This window comes from Passer montanus, unplaced genomic scaffold, assembly GCF_014805655.1.
Source record: "Passer montanus isolate IOZ18808 unplaced genomic scaffold, ASM1480565v1 scaffold5, whole genome shotgun sequence".
In the NCBI taxonomy this organism is placed as follows: Eukaryota; Metazoa; Chordata; class Aves; order Passeriformes; family Passeridae; genus Passer; species Passer montanus.
Window position 1 is genome coordinate 8,161,051 of NW_024369929.1, and position 27,249 is coordinate 8,188,299.

Consider the following 27,249-nt stretch of genomic DNA (forward strand, 5'->3'; position numbering starts at 1 on the left):
TTTAAGACCAAACAACGCAACCTCCTCAATCTTGTGTTATAGGTCGCACTATTGTGTTTCTCGTACTTGTTGCTCTCACGTACGACATCCTGCCATCCTCACTCCCCCTCTCCCCATGGCTCTGCCAGGGCTGGACCGAGGCGAAACCCTGGGATTGCTTTGTGTCGGGAGACGTGAGGCAAACGCGGCCCTTTCCTCTTACATGTAGGGACTCTGAGGAGTCTTAGCGAGCCCCTCAGTGCCTAAAACACCGGGAGCTGCTGGGCGGACACGCTGACAGCCACGGACGCCTGGAACCGCAGCGAAGGAACGCCCGGGCCCGGCGGCACAGCGGCACCGGCACCGGGGGCGGGGACGCGCAGCCCCGCTCGCCCGGCTCCCGCAGCGCCGGCGGGCGCGGAGGACGGAAGAGGAAGGGGCGCCGCGCCGGGAGCCGGTGAAAGGCTCCGCGGGGGCGTGCGGAGCCCGAGCGCAGGGAGGCCCCTCCCCGAGCAGCCGGCGGAGGACGATGGGGGCGGCCGGGCTGCTGCGGGCCGCGCTCTGGGCCCTGCTGCTCCCGCTGGTAAGGACGCGAGGCCGAGCGGTGCTGCTCGGGCGGGCGGATGGCGCTGCCTGCCGCTTCTCTTCGCTGCCGGCCCAGCGGCTCCCTCTGGCCGCGCTCTCCCCCGGGCCCGTTCCCGGCAGGGCCCGCGCAGCTCCCATCTCCCGCGGCCGGGCCGGGCCGGGCTCCCCGTGCCCCCGAGCGCCTCGGGGCTGGGCTGGAGTGTGGCCCGGCGGGTTGAGGCCTCCCGGTTCCCCCCACCGGGCCCGGGGAGCTCAGGCCGGGCCAGCTCCGGTCACGCCTTGGGAGTTGAGATAACAAATCTCACGGGTGCCTTCGTGGATAAACATGGGGTTGAAATTTGGTTGCGGGGAAGGTGGAAGCTCCTAGTGTGTGTGTGTGTGTCCTACTTTTGTCTCGTTCATCTTCAGTTTTGGTTTCGGTGTGGCACGCATTCCCAGCTTGTCCCTCTCTACAGGCGTACAGTGCCGTGGAGATCTGGCAGACCCCCTTCTGCCAAATGGGGGAGTGAAATGGGGAACTCAGAAACCTCCATCATCTGCTTAGGCAGTACAAAGGACATATGTGCATTAAGTGCCGTTCCACGAAATTTTTTTGTTGTTGAGTTTTGTGTGGTTTTTTTTTTCTTTTTTTGTTTGGGTTTTTTTTTGTTTGTTTGTTTTGTTTTTTAATTTTTTTTTTCCTTTTAACTTAATTTTAACAGAATTTGTCGCATTTTGGTAAGACAGGATGCAGAATACTTCTTTCTTTCCTGTGTAGGAAGTCGCCATTGGATATGCTCAGCAACAGGTGCACAGCACAGTCCCTCAGTACCTTGAGAATGCCTGTGGGGGCAATAACTTGTCTCCCTGGCTTCAGGATGCAGAATACTTCTTTCCTGTGTAGGAAGTCGCCATTGGATATGCTCAGCAACAGGTGCACAGCACAGTCCCTCAGTACCTTGAGAATGCCTGTGGGGGCAATAACTTGTCTCCCTGGCTTTTCCTGAGTCCCACGTAGCTGTCACTGGCAGGAAGAGTGGCTTTGCCCTTACCCCACTGGTTTGCTGCTTACAAGGAAGGAGCTTCTGCCCTCTTAAAAGACTCCAGGGCCTGTGTCCTGCCTCCTTCTTTGCTCTGCCGATGCAGTTGCAGCAGTGGTGAGCACTGGACCAGGTCATTCTGCCTCAGGAGCAGTCTCTTGACATTAGAAGCTTGGGGAGTTGGGTTTGGGGAAGGATCACTGCTGCTCTCTGGGCATGGGCTCCTGTTCTCCTGGGTCACAGTGCCTGGAGGGGGTGGGAAGGGCTGATATGTGTGTGTCACACAGCCACTGGTAGAACAACAAAATGATGGTTGTTCTGTTTGTGGCTATTTTTTCCCCCTTCCTTTTTATGTTTCAGTGGGTTTTATGTTGTCACTTGCTGCATACAGACTGCCTTTTCCCTTTGAGTTTCTGTGTGTCTTATCTAGGTACTAATTGTGATGGATGTTGTAAACATAGGCTTGGTTTGGTCTCTGTGTCTACTGGTTCATCTGATTTCCTGTATTCTGTGTGGTGCTGTTACTGGTACACTCCAAAGCTCAGCTCTCAGCCCAGGTTTATATCCCTGCAGTGACAGGGACCTTTGGAAAATTAGGGATTAAGAGACAGAATGAGACTTCTCTATAAAAGATAAGGAATTATACAACAAAAATTTAAAGGTGATAAGGGAGGGAAGTATGAGGAAAGAACTACCTGTCAGAAATAGGAAGGAATCTGTTTGGAGGTCAGGGGTCATTGGGAATTGTCTGAACCTGAAGGGAAAGCAGATAGTGATGCCCCTTGAAGTAAGGACAGCTGTCATGCCTCTTCTCCTTGGGAATGCTTTTATGCCAGAGGAAATGAGCCTAGGGAAGCAGGTTAATCTTTTCAAGAGATGTTTTTGTGATCACACATTTAGTCTTGTTCTTAAGTAACAAAGTTGAAAATGTGCTCTGTGAGAAATGTCTGTATAGTAAGAGTAGGATTTGTTCAGTGGCACAGCTGACTGCCAGGCCACCTACCCAAACCTAGCCCTTGTCTGTTTTGGAAGGATACTGAAGCCATTAGAAGGTGACAGGACTTCAGCTGGATGCAAGAGGATTTCCCTGGGAATGTTCCAAGTGAGGCATATCATGTAGCGATTCTTTTAATGTTTAACTTTGAAATGCTGTCTCTGGAGCTCAGCAGTGAATAGGTGTGGATGCACGTCACGCTCAGGTCCTGCCTCCCTCCACCTCATCAGGATGAATTGTGTGCCCTGATTAATCCCCAGAGGAGGGAAGCTTGCCAAACAAAACATGCATATCATGTAAGCAAGTAATCACTCCTTCTAGGTAGATTTATCTTGTGTAGTGTTAACACTTGATTTCCTGGAACCCAGAAAACACTTATTATTCTATCTGATGAAGCAGAAAGAGCTTTTAATGGATGTGAACCTCTGGGGTTTGCACCTGTTAGAAGTCTTCACTGCTTTTAATTCACCATTAGCTAGGTGAATGCATTTAAGAGGGCAGCTTGATAATTTTTGTGCTGATCATAAATCATGGAACAATTTATTTCAGCTGACAGCTGAAGAACTGTTCTGTATTAAACAGTTAATGTGCTCAGGCCCTTTGACACAGTTCTCCCAGCAGATGTTCGTGAGCTGGGGCCAATATAATGGATTCCTCTGAAGAAGGTTTTTTGCTATTCAAACCAGGCAGACATAAACCTCTGAAACAATATCGTCACATGCTTTTATTTTCTCTCCAGTTCTCCCTTGCTGCAGAATACAGATCTTCTAGAGGGAGGAGAAATGCCTTTCTAGCACTGTTAATGCTTAGCATTGTTTATCTAACTGTTTGGGCTTCTCCCCCATACCATGCCTACTTCTAGCTTAATATATTAGTGGTTTTTTATACAAATCTGAAATTTACAGCAGGATTTTTAATTTTTTTTTACTCTGATGTGTCTTGCCATTGAGGTTAATTTCAAGACAAACAGTTGAAATAAGAACATCTTCCATGTTTTTTACGGGGATACTTCTTTGTGATGCAAATAATGTTTATTTCTTTTCACTGCTTTATAGCTGTAGCTGCATCTAATCTTTGGTCTGTTCATTTATCCACTTAGATGCCTGACCTTTATTTATGCTTGGGGAGAAGTATACATTCCTAACATTATCATGAGTTTTAAAATTCAGCTGCATTTGTAAATAACAGGAATCATATTATGTGAGGGGCTCTGATCTTAAGAAACACCAGTATTTCCTTAACTACACAAATTCTTCTTGAGGTAGAGTAGTTGGTCTCTTTGTGTTTACAGTTACTTGACAAAAAATATTTCGGGAATTGTCATGTGATACATACATATATATATATATATATATATATACACACACATAGGGAAGATATAGAATAGCTTCTATCACTGCAATTTTGGGAATTGTCAACTGACATATATATATATATATATATATATATGTAATACATATAATCCCCTACTTTTATTAGTAGGGAAAATTCTAGAGTCTGTGAGGGAAGAAGACTCTAGAACTTAATCTCTTTTCCATATACTCTTCTAATTGTTTTCCATGTAAAATTTTACACTTTTTGGAAGGCACAAGATAGAGAATCTGAAGTAATTTGCTTTGGTTTCTTGCTGGTATTCTGCCTGGTGACATGAACTGTACATGTCATAAATACACTGTATTTGCAAAGAGGATAAGCAACATTATACAGTAGCTAGGTTCTTACTAGATTTCCAACCTGCTCTCAAGCTCCCCATCTCTCTTAGAATCAGTTATTATGTACAATAATGAGTTTAGTAAATTCCTTTTCTCCTGACAGGTCTTTCTCTTCACAAGCTTTTTAGAAGAATGTTTGCATAGCTGATGTTCTGAACTTGGTGTAACTCAGAGCACTGTGGTCTGTTGCAGGTGGCTGCTGATGAGGGGATCCTGCACGCCTCTGGGAGTGGAGTGCCTCCAGTGACTAAGGATTACTGCATCATTTACAACTCCAATTGGGTATCTCTTCCAAAAACCTTGGACAATGCTGTAAGTAGCTTGTAGTCATACTCTCTAAGAAAACTAGAATGCAGTGTGAATTTGAGTCAACTATAAATGGTCTTCAAAATTTTGGATTAAATACGTGCTATGCTGAATATTTGCTGTTCTGCTTCATGTCCCCTTCCCCCCAAATCACCCCCCAGAAAATAAATCTATGGTGAACATTTCTATCCTTGAAAGAATTGGCTTCTAGAGTTTATAAAGGGAATACCCTCTCTGTGCTTAGAACCAGTTTTTGTATTTATGTGTTTATGTATTCATTTTACCCTGTTAATTTTTTTTCCTTCAGATGTTATCTTTATGTCTAAGTTCTGTATTCTTATGTCTAAGTTCTGTATATTTGTTTACAAAAATTGGTAAACTTCTGAATTTTTTTTTATATTGGCTCATCAGTTTGATGTACTGTTTAATTATCTTAAACAGGTGATTTTTCTGTGTAATCAGTTTCTTATATTTAAATTACAATACCAACTACTGTGAAATTGCACTTAGCAATAGCCAGATTATTTCAGCTCTGTGCTGCTCTAAATGTTCCTCACTATTGCAGGCTGCAGAAACTGCTGCTGTGGTTTTGTAATCCTGATTTATTCTTTTCTGTTACACCTCTTCCTGGCAAATCTCCAGTTAAAGAGCATAATATTGTAGTCATCTGGATTAATTTGTTTGTAATATCAAATTTCCTGCTTTAATCACATTCCTTTTCTCCCTCTTCCTCTGCAGACTTTCATGCCTCTGGAAAACCTGACTTCTACAGTCCTCTGCAGTTCAGCTGAAGTTCCTTCTGGCTTAATGAAAGACAAAGCAGTTGTAGTGATGAGAGGAAACTGCACTTTCTTGGAGAAAGCAAGAATTGCACAAAGTTTGGGTGCTAAAATGGTTTTGATTGCCAGTAAATCCAGGCTGGTAAGTTACAACAAACAGTTTTCTTCTGTACTGAAATAATGTCTTGTCTGTCTGGTCCCATGCAGTGTTGTGCAGGGTGAGCTGAGAGAAGCCCAAAAGCAGGGGACCCTGAGCACATCTGGAATTCCAGCACGAGTAATTTACCCTTCCCACAGAGCTGTGCTGGCTTAAATCAGCTCAGAGGAGCTACAGAGCTGCATTTTTAAATGTTCCTTGTATCTTCAAACATGTTTCTGAATGCAGATACTTGTCTTTATCATTCCCTAATTTTGGTGCATTCTGAATTCCATGTAAACTTGGATGATACTGTTTTAGATGTGTGTGATAAAAATGAGCTAGGGAAATGTAATCCAAAACTGGAAATAAAAAAAGGTCTTGTGAGATCTTACTGCTTTTTTGTTCTCCATTGCAGCTGCAAAGTGTATGTACAAATATGTACAGTTCATGTGTTTGTGTGATTATCACTGAAAGTTCATCTTGTTTTGGAAGTGTAGAAATTAAAACCAGTTTTGATTATATGTGTTGGTATTATCACCTGGTTTGATTTAAGTACATCTATATTTTTTTAATCTTTTTGCAAAGGGTGATGAATGAGCTTTTTGGTTTTTACCTTCCTACAAATACACTGAAAGGATAATCTGCTTTTAGGGATCTAACCTACTTTGTAAATAGGCTCAATATACTTACCACTTTCACTTTCTCTTTTAGTCTGCTATTTCAGATAACAAGACTGATTTTGAAGATGTGACTGTTCCAATTGCTCTTATAAGATATAATGACATAGTAGATATGCAGCTGGTAAGTAGCAGAACTTCAGCAGCTTATGGTTGTATAAACTTAGGTGTTGGAACAAATAGATGAATTTCAGGTCAGGTCTGGATGTCTGCCTGATTTGAATGTGCTTAGATACTGCTTTCATTCCTAAGAGAGGACGGACATTTAGTTGTGAAAGTGCTGGTCTTCCTAATCAGGTGAACAAGAGAGAATGGTTGATTCACTGATTGGGAAACACAATACCTGACTGGAGATAGGGAACCTTAAAAGTTTCCTGTTGAACAAGATAAGCTGTCTTCCAGTGGACTTGGATACAGCTGCAGGTGCCTGACACACATGAAGAGCTGTGGCCTGAGAGGGCTCTTCCTTTAGTGCAGAAACTACAACAGCTGAGCTTGTAGCTACTGGCAGCAGAGCTTTCAGGCAAGCAGCACCTGGGCAGGTTGGCTCTTGAGGAAAGACTGGGAGTTTTTTGCCTTTGCCAGGTGATGAGCTCCCTCTGTAAAATGTGACAACATTAGCTAAAGAGTGGTTAGGCAGTGTAGTTTGAGTTTCTGTTGGTGAGTTGATGGTGAGATGCCAAATGCCTGTTATTAAAATACTTCAGTTGTGCTATCTCCTACACTTCATAGGCAGGGAAATTTGTTTTGGGAGTATTTGGAGTTTCTTTTCCTTGGCATGTAATATTAGGATAAAAAAATACTGCACAGGGTTTCAAGGAAAACAGTATATTTTCCTCATTGTGGCTTTTTCTGTTGTTATTATATTGTTGAGTTTTTTATTTAGCTTTGAATGGTTTTGCTAAGCAGGAGTTGTGTTGCTCATGTTTTTCTGGGGATAGCAGAGGCTAGCACTGTGTAGTCTTAGCTCCTTGAGTTGAATTTGCAAGCTCACTTCACCATTTCTGCTCTTAATCTTCAGAGCTGCCATGGGAGGTTGTCTTAGGTAAGTATGCAAACTGAGACTGCCTGGGTTGGTAGGACTTTGGTTGTTCACTGCTGTCATTACAGATAGGTACTTGCTGAGCACTGACATGACTGAAGGTTTGTGCTGTCTTCAGACTGCCACAGCCTTGATAAGTGCTCTGGTTGGGTTCAGGCTGTCCTCTGTCTTCAGATTGTTTCTTCAGTCAGATAACTGTTGTTTGCTTGCTTGGGTGGTTTTAGGATGCCCTGTTAACATGAAACTGTGGCAAGTTAGGCCTGGATCTTGTCTGCACTTCTTTATTGCCCAGTTATGATTGCAGTGCTGTGATGTGGAATCACTTCTGTACAGCTGGAGTAACTCACCAAAGCACCTCTGCTGTCTCATACTGCTGCTGAATCAAATAATTAATTTTTGTCTTATAATGGTACTGCCTTCATAAAAGTAGTGAGGAACTCAGCCTACACTACAAGTGATCTTTCCTGGTTCTGCTCTAGGTTTTGGCTAAAGCCTTCTTCCTGTCACTGGCAGTTATTTTGAATCATATGCACTGTTTGGAATTGTAGCCATTGTACACTTCCAACTACAGTTGCATTTCTTGTTTAACTCTCTTTAAAGCTTCCAGCTTCCTCCTTTTGTTTAGAAGAGAGAGACAGCACCAGTCAGTGGGCAAATAGTTTGTATAAGCATTCTTTTTACGTGACAAGTAAATAATTTCTGTTAGCCTTCACCATTACAGCCAGGTCTGTTAAGAGTTTTGATAGCAATAGCAGAGTGTTACAAGCCTTGTCAGTGGACAGCTCTCTTGCAGATTTGTTACCTGATGCAGTTTGTTTCATTCTAGTGCTCCCTGTGGTGGAAGTTGAGACTTAGGAAGTTTTTAGTGAAGAGAGGAATGATAGGACCAAAAGGAAACAATTGATCTAGAGTCTAATGTTAATCATACTTTGTAAGATATGAAACTTCAAAGAAAAACTGGATTAAGATATGTTGGAACTGAATACTAAAAATGTATAAGCCTCTTAGGATTTTTGGCTTTTTTTTTTGGTTCTTGGTGGTGTGTGTTTGGGGTTTTTTTTGTGCATGTGGTTTGGTTTTTTGTTTGGTTTTTTTACATAGAGGATGCTGTAATTTGAATAGGGTTTTTTTATTCCCTTTAATGTTATGTTCCACTTCATACAACTACAGTGTTTCACTAGAATTTAATTTCATTCCTTGTTTTCTGAACTTCCATAGCTTCAGGCAAAAGGAATGATTCTGACTTCTTTAGCCTGCAGAAAGGTTATTATCTGTAATTAGAAAATTTAGATGTTGAAATGATTCAGCTTTCTTCATCTGTGGCCACTGTATTCCATTCTACCACTGGCCTTCCCATTTGGTCTTTCTAGTGCCAGTTTGATCTTTCTGAAGCCAAACCTGTCTGGCTTGTTCTTCTCTCTCTTGCTTTTATCTCACATGCAGACTGTAAACAAATCTGGGGTTTTTTTCTGCATCTCTGAAGTCTGTTCTCACTGCACAATCATTTTAGATGTCTGGACTTACTTTGACTGCAACAGCAAACTTGTCTTCCCTACTACTTTCCATTTCCTGTCAAATTATCATCCTTTCTTTGTTTTTTAAATCTCACCTTTCAGTCAGATGGGAGCACCTTGATTTTGCTTTCAAGATTTTTGTACCAGTTTCAAGATTCAGTGCCAATTACATCTCAGTGTTCTCTCCCATTTTCTTCTGTGTACTTCAGCTGATTGTTTTTTTTTATTAGGTCTTAAATTTTTAAAATAGTGTGAAATTGCTTTCTTTTCATTTGAATCCAACTCAACACATGTTTGTGTTAAACTGTTGGTAAATAACTTTCTGCCACCTTGAGCTGTCACTGTTCTGTCTGAAGCCTCATGTCAGTCTCTGAACTGAGTTCTGTGGGTTTGAGAGCTAGAGGTAGATCTGCTGGTACCTCAGCAGATTTCAAGGTGTTTGAGTTTGGTGTGCTTTCCTGCAGAGCAGATGTCTTTGATAGCACTTGGTGTATTTTGGGGAGGCATTTGGGCTAGAGGCACAACTTCTCAGAAGTGTGGAAAGAATGCAAAGAGGTACCATTTTCTCTTGTGGTATCTCTGTATTTGCACAGGAGTAATAATAGATTTGTTTCCAAACCTGACCATCCTGAAAGGTAGCATGGGAAGCATTGCTTTTTGGCAAACATATGTCCTGTCTTGTGCAGTGAGTTGAAAACTTCCTCTCAGCATTGTGTAGATTAAGAGTAGGAGATCATAATGTACATCTTGTTGGAAAATAAGCAATATAATTTCTTTGTTCCCCTTATGAACAACATGTATGTTATATTTCAGGTGCTTGGAAATGAAGTTAATGTGACTCTGTATTCACCACCTTTGCCAGAGTTTGACTACAGCATGGTTGTCATCTTCCTGATTGCTGTGTTCACAGTGGCACTGGGAGGCTACTGGAGTGGAGTAGCAGAACTGTAAGTTGGTTAAATGGAGCTGCTTAAATTACATGGACTGCAGAGCTTGTGAAAACTGTCACAATGATCAGTGAGAAATTATTTTCTTTTAGGTTGGTGGTTAAAAAATTAGAAGACCTAAGTGCAATTAGCTGCTTTGTCATTAAATGTTTGAGCACTGTAACCTCTGAAAAATCACCAGAGGTCTTTGAGGAACCTCAGGCATGGATTGTAAAAGTTCCTGAGGGATAATGCAGCTCTTGGGAGGAGGCATGAGTTAACATTTTGACAAATTACCGAACATTCTGTAACTAGCATTGTAATTCTCCAATATCCACAATAGAAATCAGGTATTTTAGTTACTCCTTTCAAGTGCAGTGATTCAGGAGGTAAATACACATTGTGTGTAGTGTCTGCATTGGTGGGGATCTGTACAGCTGCTCCATCCCAGCTGGCTGTGCAGCACTCCTGTCACTAGGAGCAGTGGGAAGCACAGTTTGTCTGGCTGGCTCCAGATAAAGTCCAGCCTGGCTTATCTGCTCCAGCTTTTTATTTTATCTGGTGGAGCAGCAGAGCTGGGGCAGCAGCAGCTCTAGGACTGGGCAAGGACAGGGAGGCAGCAGCAGTCCCTGTGGAGGGAAGAGGAAGTGGCAGTGCTCAATGTGGCACAGGCAGGGGAAGCAAGGGGTGCTGGGGGTTTCTGCACTGTCCTTGAGCTTGTGCAGCTTTAAGTGATGCACAGAATTGTTACTGGTCTGGGGTTGAACTGGCTGTAGCTGGCCTTTGAGAGCATGGCATTATTCTGCAGTGTTTCTTGGGTGGCTGTGTATGCTAAATGGGCCAGAGTGTGTTGCTACCTTCAGGGTCTCAGGGTGTTCTGGTGCTTTGCTCCCCAGCTGTACAACAAGGAGAGGATTGTATGTGATAACAACAGCTTCCTTTTTCCCACAGTTATGCAAATTAGCTATTTTAAAGAGATTAAAGAAGTAGGAGGGGAGGTGTGTATGTTTCTTTTTTTAAAGGTTTGATCTGATTTTGCTTCTTTTTCACCCTGCACTGCTGCAGGGTGTGGCTGCACTGAATGCTAAAATAACAAAATGTGGTGCTGTCTCCCATATTAAAAATACCTAGATGTAATTTATTAAACTAGTTAAAGTGCTCTTTCATAGATCTAGGGCAAGCTTATTTTTTTTAAAAAGCTGCTTATTCAAAGCATGTCTTCTGAGAAGGTGATTCATCTAACAAGGTGCCTTGCTCCTGTGGGTTACTCTCTTTTGAAGGTAGCTGTTTCAGTGCTGAATTCAGCGTTTGGCAGGTAGGTCCTGGGATTCCTCAGGAACACTATCTGATGGGCAATTTGCACCACGTCTGTACTAAAGAGTAGAAGGGCTCTCTGCTCAAAGAACAAACACTGCAATTTAAGTCTCCTTATTTTGCATGGTGAGGTATAAATATGGAGTATGTATGCACAGGAATCTTACTCCCAGTGAAAATTCCCAATTATACCACCTCTCTCTCACTTACTCTGTAATTATGAGGTGTAAAAGAACTAGTACTTAGCTAGCTTCATTCTCTAACATGAATGGGTATGGCAGACACTTAATGTCTAGATGAAGTTTTAAGAGTGTGCAATATCTATGGTTTTGATTTATTGTAGACATATTTATCAGATTCTCCACATTTAGCCCAATAAATTTTCTAATCAGAAGTGGTGCACTAATGGAGCTCAGTGTGTGCATCCTGAAAAGCAGTTTAAGAGTGTAGTCCCACTTTTCTTCACATGGATCTGAGTTTTGGTTGGGGATACTGCCCTAAAGTTGGCAATTACCACACCATTGGAAAGGAATGCAGAAGAATCTTCCGTGTGATCTGTGCTAGGTTGGAAGTGCTTATCTTCATTAAAAAATGGAGAGAAATTCAAACAATAACCATAGTTTTCTCTGTGTTTAAGTCTAATGATAGTATGAAGGGCTAAACTGAAACCTTGTCAGTTTAAATGTTCTATAACCATCAATTCTGGTCATAGCAAGACATTTTCGTAATCTGAGGTAAATGTGTTTGTTTTCTTAAAACAGTGAGAATCTGAAAGCAGTAGCAAGTCCTGGAGAGAGAGAAACCCGATGGAAAAAGGAAGAAAATGTTACTTTCACCCCTTTCACAGTTATTTTGTTTGTTGTCATCTGTTGTGTCATGCTCGTCTTACTTTATTTCTTCTACAAATGGTTAGGTAAGAAACAATGAATAATCTTATTTGACTTACTTTCTACATGATATTATGAAGTGTTTAAGTCTAAAAAGCTAGATTTCTAAATTAAAATGAATGTAATATTTTAAATTATTCTCTCCATGCATGAGTTGAGGGTTGAAAGGATGCAGTTGCTACTTAAAGGAGAGATTTCTTCAGCTTTCTTACACAGACTGCCTTGACAGTGCTTGTTCTGAATGAAGTCATGTGGAAGAGAGGTGACTATTGATGAGCAAAAAAAATACATGAATTATGTCAACATTATTGGGAGGATGGCAGTGACAACCTAATAGTGTTTAAAGTTTGCTTGATGGGAACGTTTTTTCCTAGTTGGAGTTTGGTGTTTGGTTTTAGTTTTTTGGTGAGGGTCTGACTAGAAAGCAATTCTGATACCTTTGAGTCAAGTTTTTGCTTGATGAGAACTTTGTCATGGCAGAGACACTCAGAATTCAGCATTCTATACTCAACTGACTATGGTCTCCAATGGCTGTTGAGCATTGCTCTAACTGTTAGCAGTTTATATTGTGGAATTACAGAATCCTCAAGGTTGAGAGAGACATTCAATATCATCCAGTCTAGTTGTCTGCAGTAGTGTCACTGTGACCCTTAAACCACATCACCCAGTGCCAGTCCAGACAGCTCTTGAACACAAAATATCAAATGTATGTTATTGTGTTTATTTGCTGTTTTTATTTTTTTTTCACTGATTCCTGTCTTCATTGTTTTGATTTAGTTTATGTCATAATATCAGTCTTCTGCCTGGCATCTGCGATGAGTCTGTACAACTGTCTTGCAGCATTAATAGGACAAATCCCATTTGGGCAGTGCAGGTATTGTGCACCTTTCACTTATTAAAAATGACAGGCTTCCTCTGGGTGTTTTCTGATTGCTACCCAAGGCAGCATGAAAATATAAGAACAGTTTGACAGATTGTTTCCTGTATGGTTTTAGAGTGTGTGATAGTTACAAAAGAAAATCACAAGCTGTTTTAATAAATATTAAAGGTATCTGTAGCATAATCAACAGTCAAAATAGTTGTAGATTTGCTGCATTAACTTTATTTGAAAGCATTCTGTAGTAAAATTTGAAAGGCTCTGGATGGCTGGCTGAGCTTGGTTTTACAAAATTCTGGTTGTTCTGTCATGTGTTCATCAAGGAACTCTGTAAGGGGAGGATCCTGCACATTTGATCCTGTTTGGAGCAAGTACTGTGCCACAGGCAGCAGAGGAGTTGGGTTGAGAACACCTTGTCAGCTTAAGCATGTGTGATAGCACAAGTATGTGTCTTGGCTGTTCAGGCTTTCTCTTTTAATTTAATTATTTTCTTTTAGGATTACATGTTCCAACAAAACCATTGAAGTGAGGCTTATTTTTCTTGCTATATTCTGCATAGCAGCAGCTGTTGTCTGGGCAGTATTTCGAAATGAAGATAGGTAAGTGGTGCATTCTGTCTTAAGAGTAAGGTGAATAATTGCTGTTAATGAACTTCCCAGCATACAGCTAGTCCTGGAGTGCAGCATCCTTCTAAACTCCAGTGCCAATTTCAAAAAAGTCATGAAAGTATTTTGAAGTTTAACAAGCATGGGAGTAATAGAGAACAAAGCAATGCAAATGAGCTGTGTGGTAATTTGAAGTTATAAAAAACTGTGAAGATGAGGAAAAACTAGCTTGATTGCTAATGATTGCCACAGAAGAAAAGAGGTGCAGAATAGCTTAGGGAATACCTCTGCTCAGCAGTAGCTACAACATGCCTGTGTTATCAACAGTTCCCAGCACAAATCCAAAACATAGCCCTTACCAGCTATTCTAAAGAAAATTAACTCTATCACAGCCATTACCAGCACAGTTACTATTTATGAGCAGAGGCTGGTATAAATTGACCATCTTCTGTGGACTTCTGTGGTTTTGGTAGCAGTAATTCTGAAGAACTAATTTCTTGCTTTCTGAGAAACTTTCCTTGCTAGTTCCAGAAAAATCTAGGTTCCAGCAGCAGTTTGAACAACCTATAAAAAAATTTATTTTTTTTTTCAGGTGGGCTTGGATTTTGCAAGATATTTTGGGAGTTGCTTTCTGCCTAAACTTCATTAAAACACTGAAAATGCCCAACTTTAAGGTACTGTAAGTTGCTTACCTTAAGACAATATTCTACTGCCATGAATCTGCAAGTTTACTGTCAGGAAGTACTGTCTTTTCAATACACAAGAAATATATGTTATGAAACGTAATCTTTACCATTTTTAATCATTATTAAAAGAAACTAATCCTGTTCTAAATGTTATGCCAGATTAAAACACATAGTACTGTAATGGTACCAGAATCTAGCTGTGTTATCAAAACCCACAGTAATATTTTCTTCTCTCTCTCTTTTTTCTTTTTTTTTTTTACCAGTCCTGTGTAATACTTCTAGGCCTCCTCCTTCTCTATGATGTGTTTTTTGTCTTCATAACACCATTTATCACAAAGGTATGTCTGTGAATTTTCTGTAAGAACAAAAATGACTGGGAGAATATTTTTGTTTAACAGGTCAGTGTTTGCAATGTTCTCAAGGTGGAAAAGCTGATTTCCATTTTTTCCCATGTAAGACAACAGTGCCTAAATTTTTATGGCAATCACATGGTCAAAAGTAAACCATCCCCACTTAGTGTGATCATGAGAAATTACTGCCCTCCAGTTTTTGTCCTTTTGCTTTAAACACCCATGTGTTGGAATATGCTCTAGTACTTTCTGCAATGATCACTTGCAGTGTGGTATGAACTGTGTGCAAGTGTTAACCTGCTTTTATTTTGAAGCAGAAAGCTCATGGCAGAACAAGCTGACATGTATTTATCTAAAAGTCCAGCTACATTTAGCAGACTTGTTGTTTGGGGTTTTTTAACATCATTTTAGGCTGGACTACATGTTTTTATTGTCAAACAATGCAGTATAATACTGTACAATACCAGAACATTCCCTTTGATATTCAGGATTTTTCCAATCCTGAATCATAAGTGGAAGTACAAGCAGTTTTTGTAAACGTAATACGAAAGTTTTGGTTTGTTAAACCACTAACTTTTGAAAAATAACTTTAATTTCAGAATGGGGCAAGTATAATGGTTGAAGTTGCAGCTGGTCCCTTTGGAAACAGTGAAAAGGTATGAACAGTCGTTGTAATACGTGCAGCATTAAAGTACTGACTCTGTAGCTAATTCATAGTGTGCTTTTCAGCATAACTTTCTCACAAAATATAGCCAGCTTCTTCTATTTTCTTACAAGTATTAAATGCCTGTTGACTTGGGTTTGATCCTAGAGTGATGGAAACTTGGTGGAAGTCCCTACTGAACGCTCAGCTCCCCATGAGAAAGTAAGGATTGTATTTCAGATACTGGATTTTTAAATTATTTCCTCTGAAAAGACTGTTCTTTTGGGGAAAACCTTACTGTCCAAATTTCTCTTTAGGGCCTGGATATCATTGATCAGTATTCTATAGTTAGGTAATAATCCAGATTTGTTACTCCTGTTACATGGTTAAATACTGTTTTAACTTTTTTTTTTGTGTGTGTGTGCATATTATTTGTAAATCTGAAATTCCAGTTTACAGTTGCCTTAAGCTTTATCTACTTTCTATGTTGGTTTCTGGTTTTTACTTCAGGTTCTACCTATTTTGAAGTCTACATTAACGATAAATTAATTATATTTAAACTGTTTATTAATTCAAGCACCCAAAAATATCCAGAAGACCAGAATGCTTTAGATGAGATTTATGTGGCTTCTGAAATAATGTTTTCCAGTTACCCGTGGTAATTAGAGTGCCTAGACTTGAACACTCTGCGTCGACACTCTGTGACTTGCCCTTTTCATTGTTGGGTTTTGGAGACATTATTGTCCCAGGTGAGCAAATGTTTTGGGTAACTAACTTATGAATAAATATTTTGGGTTTTATTCTTAGCTGACTTGCAGAGATTATTCACAGGATAATTACTAAATCAAATGGAGCAGTTTGCCTTGATCAGTCAGTGCAGAATACAACAAAAGCCATAGTAGAAGAAAACTCACTATGTTATAGAATAATTAAATAGTGAAAGGTTTTTTATTTTCTCTTGTATTGGATCGTGTAAATGCAAGTCCCATAGGTAAATCCAGTTGTCACTATTAACTAAATACCATTAAAATCTCACAGAAAGCAAATATTCTGTGACTTCGTAAGATTTTCAGATCCTAGACTATGTAATTAGAGGTGAGGTAATGTAAAATATTTTGCCAGGTTTTTCCATCTTTCTCAGAAGAGCTGAATTTGGTCATAATTGGAGTCTTGAGCAAATTACTTTAATCGAGAATGTGCAGGCAAAATTGCTGAATGTTAAGAGTGAGCATTAAAATCCTGTTGAAGAAATTAAAAATAGGTTGTTACACTTCTGTATTAGAAAGCTGAAAATAGCACAATTTAATTAGGTTGCTTGAAAACCCCAAACCTCTAATTTCAAACTTGCTTGGCTCATATTTCCATTATGGTTTTTGCTACATTTACTGTAGGATTTCTTAGACTGGTTCTTGCCTCTACAGAAAAAATATTGGAAGAAGATAAAATACCATAATGGGAAGTCTTACTATAAATTCTTTTATGCTGCTTTCATTTGGAAAACTGGGGAGAAAAAAAATCAGCGACTAAACATTTCATTAATCCCTTCTTTTTTTAACTTTGTTTCCCTTCAAGGGCTTCTGGTTGCCTATTGTCGAAGATTTGATGTTCAAACAAGATCATCTTCTATATACTACATTTCCTGCACAATAGGTAAATTGTGATAATTCAGCATGGTTGATCTTCGTGGTAGCTTTTTTAAAATGCAGATCTAGATGGTTTTCTTCAGGTAAGGTTCAATGTAGTCAAGAATCTAGAAACTCTTCTTAGTGTGCCTACTTGTACTTAAGGTGACTATTCTTTATGGCAGAGAGTTGCTTTGAGAAATTTTTCAAATACAGAGCAGCCTATTGTGTCTCTTCTTCAGTTATATTAACAAGGAAAATACTGCTTAAAAAGAAATCGTCTTACTAAATGATTGACCTAATCTAAAAATGCTCCTGTTCTTGATTGTGTGTGTATGAATGTCTTTTTATAGCTTATGCTGTTGGCATGGTGCTGACTTTCGTTGTTCTGGCACTGATGAAGATGGGGCAGCCTGCCCTTCTCTATCTTGTACCATGTACACTCATCACGAGCTCCCTCGTTGCCTGGAGGCGCAAAGAGATGAAGAAGTTTTGGAAAGGAAGCAGTTACCAGGTAGGCTGCAGGTCTTGTTGTTAGTTCCTTTGAGTGTATGCTTCTCTAAGAACTTGGTGATAGGTTCACCTGCAAACCAGTTTTTGCCAGTTTTCCTGTGATTTTCTGGAATTAATAAGGAAAAGTAGTCTTTACTCTTAGAAAATCTTAGTCTAGTGGTTGACATGGCAGAACAAAGCTCAAGGGAGATGAAATAGCTGGTTCAGTACTCAGGGAGGAAAAGTAGTTTGTTCTATTTACTTTGAAATGTTTTCTTGTATTTCAGCATTCCCCATCTATCATCTTGATGTGGTACAACATGAGTCACTGTACTAAGCATGCAGACTCCAAACTGCACTAGTTCTGTATTAGAGACAGTTCCAAAAAATTGGTGATCAAATTGGACTTTAGAAACTTTCCATGCCTCACTGATGGCCTACATCATCAGGATTGTATGGAGCATTCAGGAACAAAATTGCTGGGTTGTGTAACTGTTTCCTGTCACAGCACACAATGTGGGCACGCTGCCTTGGATATTCTGTGTGACCCCCTTGGTTATGTCTAACACTGCCCAGGAACTGCAGTTCTTAAAATGTCACCTGTTGACATGTGCACATTTTCCCTGATGTGGTTTGCTGTAGTAACTGGGTGTGCCAGTAACCCTTGTGAGCTGGCATTTATCAGACACAGCAGTCTCAGGATTACTCTGTTTTGCTTGAGACCTAAGTTCAGTATTGTTTGAATTGAGGCACCATCACCTACGCCTAGGGCACATTGAAATTGCAGTTTGAATAGTCTGTTCTGGGAAAAGGTGGGTGTCAAGTTCATGGTGGATAGAAGCAGCTCCTGCTTTTCTAGGTTTGGAAAGTTTAAGTGGATCAGTGGAAGTCAAGAGTAATTCTTGTAAAACTACAGGCACCAGCTCCTGTAGTATTACCAGCAAAATGCTACCTTTTGTTGATCTAATACACTAAACCTGCTTCAGCTGAGGTTGGCTTAGGTGTGAAATTACTCAGATTTTCAGCTTTAACTAAATACCCTGTCTTTTTGTTTACAAAATCAACTCCTCCTTTCATAGGTCCAGTGAATAGAAATGTTCCTGTAGGTCAGAATGAATTCAGTGTACTGTGCATGTATATATAAATTGGTGACTGTTTGCACTTTTAAAATAAACAAAGTCACATTTATGAAGCCCAGTAACTCTGGGTTTGTTGTGGGGAAAACACTTTGCAATTTTTGCACTTTTGCAATTTTCCTCACTTGAGTTCTGAGTAAGATTGGCCTAAGTAAATCTGGCAGGTCTCCGTAGCAACAAAAATTTCTTGCACTTCTTGTAGCAAAACTCATACTTGAAAGAATTATGTTGCCATAGTAGTTATTTCATGTCCTTTCAACTGGCTTCTTGAAGGATTAAAACTACTCTGAACTTCAGCTTGTTTTGAGTTAGATGACTTCATTTCCAGCACAATTTAAAACGTTGATTTCAACCCCCCCCACTCCACCATCCCTGAGTTAGTCTGTAACTGAGCCTGCAGCTGAGCTCTGTGTAACTTTACTAACTTCTATTTTTCTACAAATTTCTGAAGAATATTTTTGTATTAATTTTTTTGTTCCCAGAGAGTTATTCAAGTTGCACTCTTGAAAAGCTACAGGGTTGATCTTTCTCATATGTTGTCCTTCTTATCTAGAACTGTATTTTGAACTGTCCTTACTCAACTTACAAACATGCAAAAAAATCCAAGCAAACAAACAAAACCCCAAACAGCCCCAACTCACGCAGCACCAGGATTGAAGTCTCCAGCTTTCAGTGCTCACTTTGGGGAGGAAGGATATGGAAAGGTGTCAGAAGACCATTTTTTTGCTACATCAGTGATTGAGGCTCTGGCAGAGTTGCTCCATTGACAAGGGTGGCCAGACTTGTGTCTGAGGTTTGCTTTGCCCTCATGGGAACAGAAAAACTTTGCAGAGTGCAGAGTTGTTAGTGTCCTAAGAATAGGGGTAGAAGAGCATGTACAGTGCATCAGGTGACTAAACTTCATAACAATAGTCCATTAGTTACCTTTTTGGATTTTGGGGTTTTTCTGACTTTTTTGTTGGCTTTGTTGTATATGATTTTAATAATGGAATAAATTTTATTTAGGTATCGGACTCCTCCAGGACGCCTTTGCTACAAGGTGTGATTATGGCCTTCTTTTAATGCAACTTTATTAATCGTTTTACAGTTTCCTTTTTCTTCTTCTTCCCCTTCTGCTTCTTCTTTTCAGTCTTTTTTGCATCTACCTCTTAATTTTTTATAAATTACTCGATAGAAGAGGGTAGTACTGAAGACAAGATACAAATCTGTGTTCACACTTAGGCCTTTTATTTTTAAAGGAGTGTAGGAAAACATAAGAAGTAGCAATGAAGCTGTGATTCCTAAGCCTGAAGGCAGGCTTTGTATGCTTCTCTACTCTCCAGCTTCCCAAACCCTAGGACTGTCTTCAAATATTTGCAGTTGGTGTTAGTTACTTATATTGCATATATGTATACCCTTCACCTGATTTTTCTGTCGCTGCATAGATGTGAAAACCTGCTTAGTGCTGAACAACAATTTTGTTGCCTTGTGTTACAACGCTGAGCATTATAAATTTGCCTGTAGTAACCATGCCTGCAGCCCTTGTGTCACCCTCCTGCTGCAGTGTGCTCCATGCTGAGCTGGGAGTGCTGCCTGCCTGGCTGGGCTGCAGCGAGCTTTGACCTTTCTTGGCAGCAGCTCCTGACTGCTAACACTGATGGCATTTATGTTTGCTGTCCACACAGCTTGCAGAGAGCAGTGCAAGCTTTCAAATTTCAGCTTCTCGTGGAATTTAGGCATTTAAATATAAATCTTGAATTATAGTTGCTGGAGTTCTACATCTATTTATAAAGTGTAGGGTGTCTGCTCTGAAGACAGTTTGAGATGGTGAATTCTGTCTCACTGTGTCTTAAATTCTCAAATAAAAAGTACTTTTCTCATTAGCTCTCTAAGAAAGAGTACTTTAACAATTTAAGTCTCGTTAAAAAGCCTTAATAATAAAGAAATGAGATATAAACCAAAGATGATATTAGGAAGTGGGAAGGGTTGAGTGCAAATTAAAAGCAGATGGCCAGACTATTTTTATAACTTAGAATTCTTCTGTCCTGCTGTGCTCACTCGAGTTCTTGGATAGGTTGGTTAAAATCACTTTTTTAGTTTCTACTTTATACGTATGACAAATACTTGACTCCCCAAGATAGCTCTGAGGTCCCATAATTCATAGCTGAGGTAATTTCTGTTTCTGCATAATGATGCAGTCTTAAATTCTAGTTATGCTCTGTGTGGCTCTTTTATGGTGTAGTTTTGAGCTGTGAAGAGTTGCTGCACAGAAAACATTTTAACTATTAAATGAAGTGAGAGATTTCTTGGAAAAGTAATGTGCTTACTTTCCTGCCATCTAACTAGCAGTATTGCTGCCGTGAAGTGTAAAATAAAGGTTTATCTAGGTTTCTGAATTGCTTATACTTCTCTGGATGCCTTCATGATAAATTAATTTCATACTTATTTTCCAGTTATTGAATTAATTTTAGAATACTGCTTTTTGTATCAGTGCAATCTATGAAATTTTAGCAAAATCATGGAAATTCTAGTGGCCTAATGCAACTTTGAAGTCTTGTACATGGAGTAGTCTTGAAACTTGTTGGAGTTTGTCAGTTTGAAGTGTTTAGCACTTCTTATCTTTCTTTGAAGTAATAAATCACCAGATTTGTCACTGGCATGTTATACAGCATGCACCTGCTATTTAGTAAGTTGTATAATCACATTTTTAGATACTTGCAAATCATCATAACTGGGAGTTGTTAAGAATTCCACGAATGCTACATTATTGCCATGAATCTTGCAAGCAGCTGTGTGCATAGGTACTGTGTGCTCTTAGAGAGAGAGATTTGTACTGCCATTGCTAGTTTGGCTCTGTGAAAGTGTTTTATGTGGGGGGTAAGTTTGCTGGTTTTAGTTCTTAATGATTCACCATGTTAGTAGATAGGTTAAACAAAAATGGTTTAGTTACAAAGCTGTCTTAACGCCTCCCCCTTAAAAACTGTCAGAAATTCAGGTGTGAGAGCAAAGCTTCTAAATCTCCTCCACTTCAGAGATGTTCATGAGCTCTCCACAATGTACAGTCAGATTGCTTTGCCTCGTTCTTAGCTTAAAGCAGCAGCTTTGTCCAGGATTGCAGCCAGGTGCCTTCATCTTGCAGCTGGTTATTGTGAAGATTCCTGCAGCTTCTGCTGAGGCTTTGAGGGAGGGGCTGTCCTGAGAGAATCCACAGTGGAGATACATGTGTGGACAAAGCTGCTTAAATGCCATCTCATACTTTTAGAGAGGCACCTGTTGTCCCCAGCTTTAGTTTGTGGTTTGTCCTTCTGTGTGGAGGAAAGATTAACAATGGGGTGGCTTTTTTGGCCTTGAAACATTTATATAAATGCCCCCCCCACCACCACCAACACCCACAGAATTTTACAAGGCATTTGGTTTAAAAGTTAACTTCAAAATCTGATTAAGTGGAGATGTAAAAATTTAAATACATTTGCTATCTCCAGCATTTGTACAAAAAACTCCATTTTTTACTGCTTAGTTGTAGGATTACCAGAAGACTTCAGAATACACTAAATTATTGCAAGTACTTTTAACTCTTATTTCTAGAAGCATCTTGTCAATTGCATAGGAAAAAACTACAAAAATGCTTAGCAAAATTCCTTTCTCTATGCCAGCCATTAGATGATCCTCCCTAGGCTGAAGGAAGATACATGGCATGACATGATAGAATATGGTACTGTGGGGGGAGGTTGTTCTTGTTTTATCCTGGAAATGAATACTTTAATCCTCATTCAAAGGGATGGTTTGAGTTCTGTAATTGTAGGGAGTATTTTGCTTTGGGTGACTTTTGATGTGGATTTTTGGTCACAGTGTAGAGGAAAATTCTGGATATACTGAAATAAATGCAAGATTGTCATTAGCACAAGAGCTGGGTATTCACTGCTGGACTGAGTTTGTGCTGCTGCTCTAACTCAGTCCTTAAGTCTGTTGGCAAGACTGGTGCCTGCCTTGGTTCTTACTGTCATTATTCTGGAACACTAAGGCAGGGTTGTGAAAGGCCTTCTCTGGTCTTAGATGGATATTGTGGCACTGGGCTCTCCTAAACCTTACCCAGACCCCACTGATTTGTTTTTTGGAACTGTCATCTTGGTTTACTGCACAGCATGCTGGTGTGAAACAGCTTGTTTAAGCAGAAGTGCTTTTGATAAGGTATGTTTGTGTATTTTCAATGAAACAATTCTGGTGGCATGAAAGAAAGAATGGCACAGAGCTGTGTCATAACTAGAGAAGAAGAGAAAAGTTAATGGAACAAGTCTTTTTACCCTGTACATAGAATTATACCACACTAAAGCAGTCTCAGAGCCTGGCTTTGTCCTGGCAAGGATTCTGAGCAGGTGCTAGTGAGACAAGAAAATAATTGTGTGGAAATCTGCCCACCTTAGATCAGAACCCACACAGTGAGCAGCTGTTGCACAGAAAGACAGGCAGGATATGCCACTGTAGAAGAATGTAAGTAGGGTTTTCTACCTTTTGATGCTTAAAATATTATCTCTTGACCTAATAATCCTGCCACTCTGGGCATATGAGCTCCTTGGCACATTTTGTTTTTTCAGCCTTAGTTGTACTACTTGTGTGTCTTCTGTCTCTGGCTGTCAGCTACCCAAACTGTCCAGTTCTTGGCCCCTTGTTAATTATGCTCAGTTCTGAAGCCCTCAAACTGATGGTCTCAGTTTATCAAACTAACAAATGTGTGTATTACCTCTGTAATTCATTCAATGCCTTGTCCCAGGATAAAATCAGAGCCTTCACTGCCTGCAGCAGTACAACAGTGGGTAGGGAATCAGGCTGCTTTTTAGTCAGGACAACTGCAAATTTGTTCTGAGTTACTCAGGCAATTGAATCAGTTACATCAATGCCAAGTATAATTAGTCAATATAATAATCTAGCATAGATTCTTTCCTGATGCAGGACTTTATTTCCATTTCCTTTATCCTTTCTGAAATGAAAGGAAAATTTACAAAGAAATGGAACCAATTCAGTCAGTTTTAACTAGCTGTAATATAGGTAGCCTTTACAGCCATGAAAAGAGCAAGTCTTTTCTGTTCAAGCTATTGCTTGCTACCCATTAATGTCAGGTAAGATCCTAGAGTCTACTTCCAGTTTTGCAAGCCATATCTTTGAAAAATTTGCTTAACCCCAAGTGGTTTTTTTGTTCTCTGTATTTAGTAATTGAGATACTTCTCATTGACAAGTTTATTTTCTTGTAGAGGACTCGGGTCCTTGGTTGGAGAATTGTTTTGTAGTGGAAAGCATTAGCTAATACAGCTTTGATTATTTGGCTTAAATATTTTTCTGATCTGTAGAGGACCTCCTAAATGTATGCTGCTAAAATGCACTCTAACACGTGTTTAATTATATTTCTCTTAGCTAACAAATACTTTAGATCAATGGGGTAAAGCAGTATTTCTTTATAAAGAACCATCTCTTTTCCCTTTTTTTTTCCTTTTTTAGATGATGGAACACCTGGATTACACAGGAAATGAAGAAAGCACAGCATCAGCCACTGAACAGCCTGGAGGACAATAATATGTGGGATATCCTGAATTAAAATAGCATTTGAATTTTTGACAGCTGAATTACAGTAAATTTGGTGAAAATTTACAATAGAGTGTTTCCTACTCTGTGTAAAAGGGTTTTTTATTCCTGCACCTATATTTTTATGGAAAATACTGTTGATAACATAAAAGTAATCAAAATAGTCGCATTTTTACAGCCAAACCATAGCTAGTAAAACTGTGCCTTATTTCAATTTAAATAAAAGGATATTTTCTATGCAATTTTCCAACTGTGTTTCTATACAGTATATTTTTATAAAAGTTGCTTGCCCATATCATCTAAAGTGAAATGTCCTTTGAAAGTTTTGATTAAGACTTGTTAGCTTTCTTGGAAAAAAAAAATAAAGTACCCTTCATATGTTTTCTTTCCGGATTTTGAATGCAAAGTTGGTTAGTAATGTAACTATAGCAACTGAAGAATGAAACTATAGTTCCATTACTACAAGTAATTCAATAAACTCTGTGTGTGTTGATGTACATTGTCAGCCATAAAATAAATAACAGGGCAAATTGAGTGTGGGGTTGTGAACTCTTCCTCCCCACTCCCCTCATTGTATCATTGGCTTATGCCTTAATTGTGAAAATTGTTAAGTTTTGATGCAAGTCTTTGGATTATATACATTGCCAAACATTTTAAAATAGTAAAAGAGGGGAGGGACTTACACATAATCCTGAATACTTCTGTGCAGCTCCTGGAATAGTTGACAGACAAGATGGTGTGGAAGGCAAGAGGTTTTTTTGCTCACTAAGTGCTATTTTAAGGAATGGGATAAAATGTTAACACTGGCCTGGTTCTCTCACCTGTTGAGAGTAGGTGTGTACTCGTGGTCTTCGTTTGGCTGTGGGTCAGTTCAGAGGGATAGGGGAAGACAGGACAGTTTTGGGGTTTTTTTACCTTTTGCATCTGCACCATATTTTTTTTAAAGTATTTTTGAAACCTCTTTGCAATTGATAGACAAAACAGGTTTGAATAGTGCTAGTAGTACTTGTGTTAGCTAAGGCAAATGCATGTGTTTAACTTGTTTAATCTTAATTTGTTTTTGCTTTTAAAGACTTGGAAAAAGGAGAAGTAGTTTAAATCATTAGTTTGCATTTAGAAGAGTTTGAGTTTGACACCTGGTCTTTTTTCAGGAAACTGCAAATTGAGGGGATTAGGCATAGAAAATTTGTATAGCTGTAATGCTAACACTTGACACCAAAGAAAACTGGAGAAGGCAACAAGGGGAGACCACTGCGTTTGCTCAGTGCTAATGTCAGGTAGTTGTTAAAACATTTTTCCTATTCTTTAAGTGAATGTCATTCCTATAGCAAGTACAAGTTCAAGAACCCTGGAGAAAACAACTGAGTAAGCACATGCTGGGCAGCGGCAATGGAGGCTTTCCTGCAGTGCCTCCTTTGTTTGAAGGTCACCTCTAGACATTTCTAGTCAGTTTGGGGCATGTCAGCTCAGGAAAATTGACCCTGATTAAATCTAGTGTAGCTAGATTTACTTTGGAAGTATGCTAATTAAGACAATTGAAAATCTGTATTGGCAGTTAACAAAGGCTTACTGCAAATTTACCTAATTTATATCAGGTTTAAAGTTTTGTTTGCAAGAGTCAGGAGCAGACAAAGGACAGCCTGGATATCAGTTGTTGCCATTCACAGAGACTGAGCATGGTGCCAGTTGATACGGGTAAGAGAACTCACCTTGTTTGCAGCTTCCCTAAGAAAATAGAAATTACAAGCAGTTTTTGTATGTTGGTAGTTCCCCCTTGACTTGAGCTTGAACTGACAGTCTCAGAATACAGTGGTCATCTTCTGTTTTATTTAACTGGCATTTCATAATAAATTAAAGCATACCTCAGTGTTTTAATAGCAGACTGAAAAATGTGTCTTCTGATGTGTTATGCTCTTTGACAAGCCCAGTATCTGCCAAAGTTCAGTGGTTTTGAAGAAGTTTCTGGAAATTCCTGAAGCAGATAAAGAAGTCATAACTCATTCAAAATCATGCACAATTGAAAGCCCTCAGAAGCTTCACAAACCTATGTAAGATGACTTCTTTGTCTCTTTGAAATCTTCCACATGGAGGATTTATTAAATTTTGAGCTATAAGTGATAACGGAATTAGTATAAATCAAAAAGATCTTTGGCAACATAAGTATTCAGCAGCTGGCTGTGGAAGCTCTGTCTTGTTTTGTGCCTAATAATACTCCATGCCTGATCATGCCTGAGGTTTCACACACGTGTTGCCATTTAGTAGGATGTAAACTAACTTTTTTTCTTTCAAGTGCTTAGGTGCTTTGTTTACAAAAATTATGAATGGAGTTTAAAATTTTGTATAAATAGTAGGTTAGTACTGACTACTGAAATGAGGTTTTTATAAGTTCAATAGAACTGATTGCAACACTTCTAGCAATTTTGAATGTTTTTAATATTGAATTTGGTTGAGCTAAACACTGTTAAAAGCCTTGTTAGTCATACTTTAATAGAAAAATCTTACTACCTTTTCATTGTATGTTTACTGACAACAGCCCCCTTCCTTATGACTCTTAAGTTATCACCTTAAAAATGTTATTAATAAATGTTACTTGGAAAAAAATAGTTGAGTAATTGCTTTGTTCTAACTCATCCTTTTCCTACTGTGAATGTTCATGGCAAAACAATTAACACTTCATAATACCGAGTTAAAAATCCATAATGCACCCCCATGAATATGTAGTTGCAGTTTTTCTCCTTGTATCAAAGTTATGATTCCAGTTGTAAGTACCAGTTGTGTGATGGGTTTGGTACATTGCTTTTCTCTATTTTTGCTCCTGGGATGAAGAGGGAGGAACTGAAGTGAATTGAGCTACATCATTTTTCCTGGTGTGATTCAGGAAATGCTTGTACAGCTGTTAGTGCTGAGGCTCCCTGAAAGTACTCCTGAGAAACTGAGCTGGAAACTTCACAGCTGCAAACTTCTTGATGGAAACAAGCTCCCTGCAGCCAGGCAGGAGTGTTGCAGAGGCAGTGTTCAGCTGGAGGTGCTTGGCCATGAGGACAGGAAACAGCCAAGCCTCAAACTTGAAACCCAGGCTGGGTTGGAAGTACTGGCAAGGAAAAAGGAAAAAATCACTGCAACTGAGTGCACTTGATAGGTAATCCTTGAGCCATCCCTACAGCCCTGTGATAGTGTTTTGGATGTAACATGTTCTTAGGTATTTTAAGTCTCTTTTGCTTGTACACTGGAGGTTCCAGTAACTTTGAGTCGCAGTACAGGAGTGCTCTATGGGGAGAGAACCTGCAAAATGCTCTTTGAATTTACTTATTTTAAAAAGCAGAAATTAAGAAGAACAGGCACAGCTGCAATCAGCAAACTTGTTTTTCACTGTTTGTTCCCCATGCAGTCCATTATTAAGGCTGCTCCATCT

At 39.5% G+C, this 27,249-nt stretch overlaps 1 protein-coding gene across 7 annotated transcripts; it reads left to right on the forward strand.

Annotated features, from left to right (window-relative positions):
- Positions 1 to 353: 353 nt before the first annotated feature.
- Positions 354 to 26,440, forward strand: SPPL2A (signal peptide peptidase like 2A). Of its 7 annotated transcripts, XM_039723445.1 has the most exons (18): positions 427 to 562; positions 2,750 to 2,873; positions 4,482 to 4,601; positions 5,334 to 5,516; positions 6,225 to 6,314; positions 9,560 to 9,693; positions 11,748 to 11,899; positions 12,651 to 12,747; positions 13,248 to 13,349; positions 13,948 to 14,029; positions 14,305 to 14,379; positions 14,991 to 15,047; positions 15,203 to 15,256; positions 15,684 to 15,783; positions 16,607 to 16,684; positions 17,010 to 17,170; positions 19,290 to 19,323; positions 23,754 to 26,438. In XM_039723445.1, exons 2-18 carry the CDS (start codon positions 2,766 to 2,768, stop codon positions 23,783 to 23,785), a joined length of 1,659 nt encoding a protein of 552 aa, XP_039579379.1. In that variant the 5' UTR covers positions 427 to 562; positions 2,750 to 2,765; the 3' UTR covers positions 23,786 to 26,438. The 7 variants fall into 7 exon arrangements, with proteins under 7 accessions (XP_039579380.1, XP_039579381.1, XP_039579384.1 ...); XM_039723446.1 differs by lacking the exon at positions 2,750 to 2,873 and having other exon boundaries at positions 354 to 562; positions 19,290 to 19,325; positions 23,754 to 26,440; XM_039723449.1 differs by lacking the exon at positions 15,203 to 15,256.
- The last annotated feature ends 809 nt before the right edge of the window (positions 26,441 to 27,249 follow it).

Bases quoted from the DNA above. Each gene is read 5' to 3' on its own strand.
- SPPL2A (XM_039723444.1), top strand. From the start codon at position 2,766: ATGCACGTCACGCTCAGGTCCTGCCTCCCTCCACCTCATCAGGATGAA. The intron at 5,517-6,224 runs GTAAGTTACAAC...TTTCTCTTTTAG, and splicing joins TTGCCAGTAAATCCAGGCTG to TCTGCTATTTCAGATAACAA. The intron at 17,171-23,753 runs GTAGGCTGCAGG...TTCCTTTTTTAG, and splicing joins GGAAAGGAAGCAGTTACCAG to ATGATGGAACACCTGGATTA.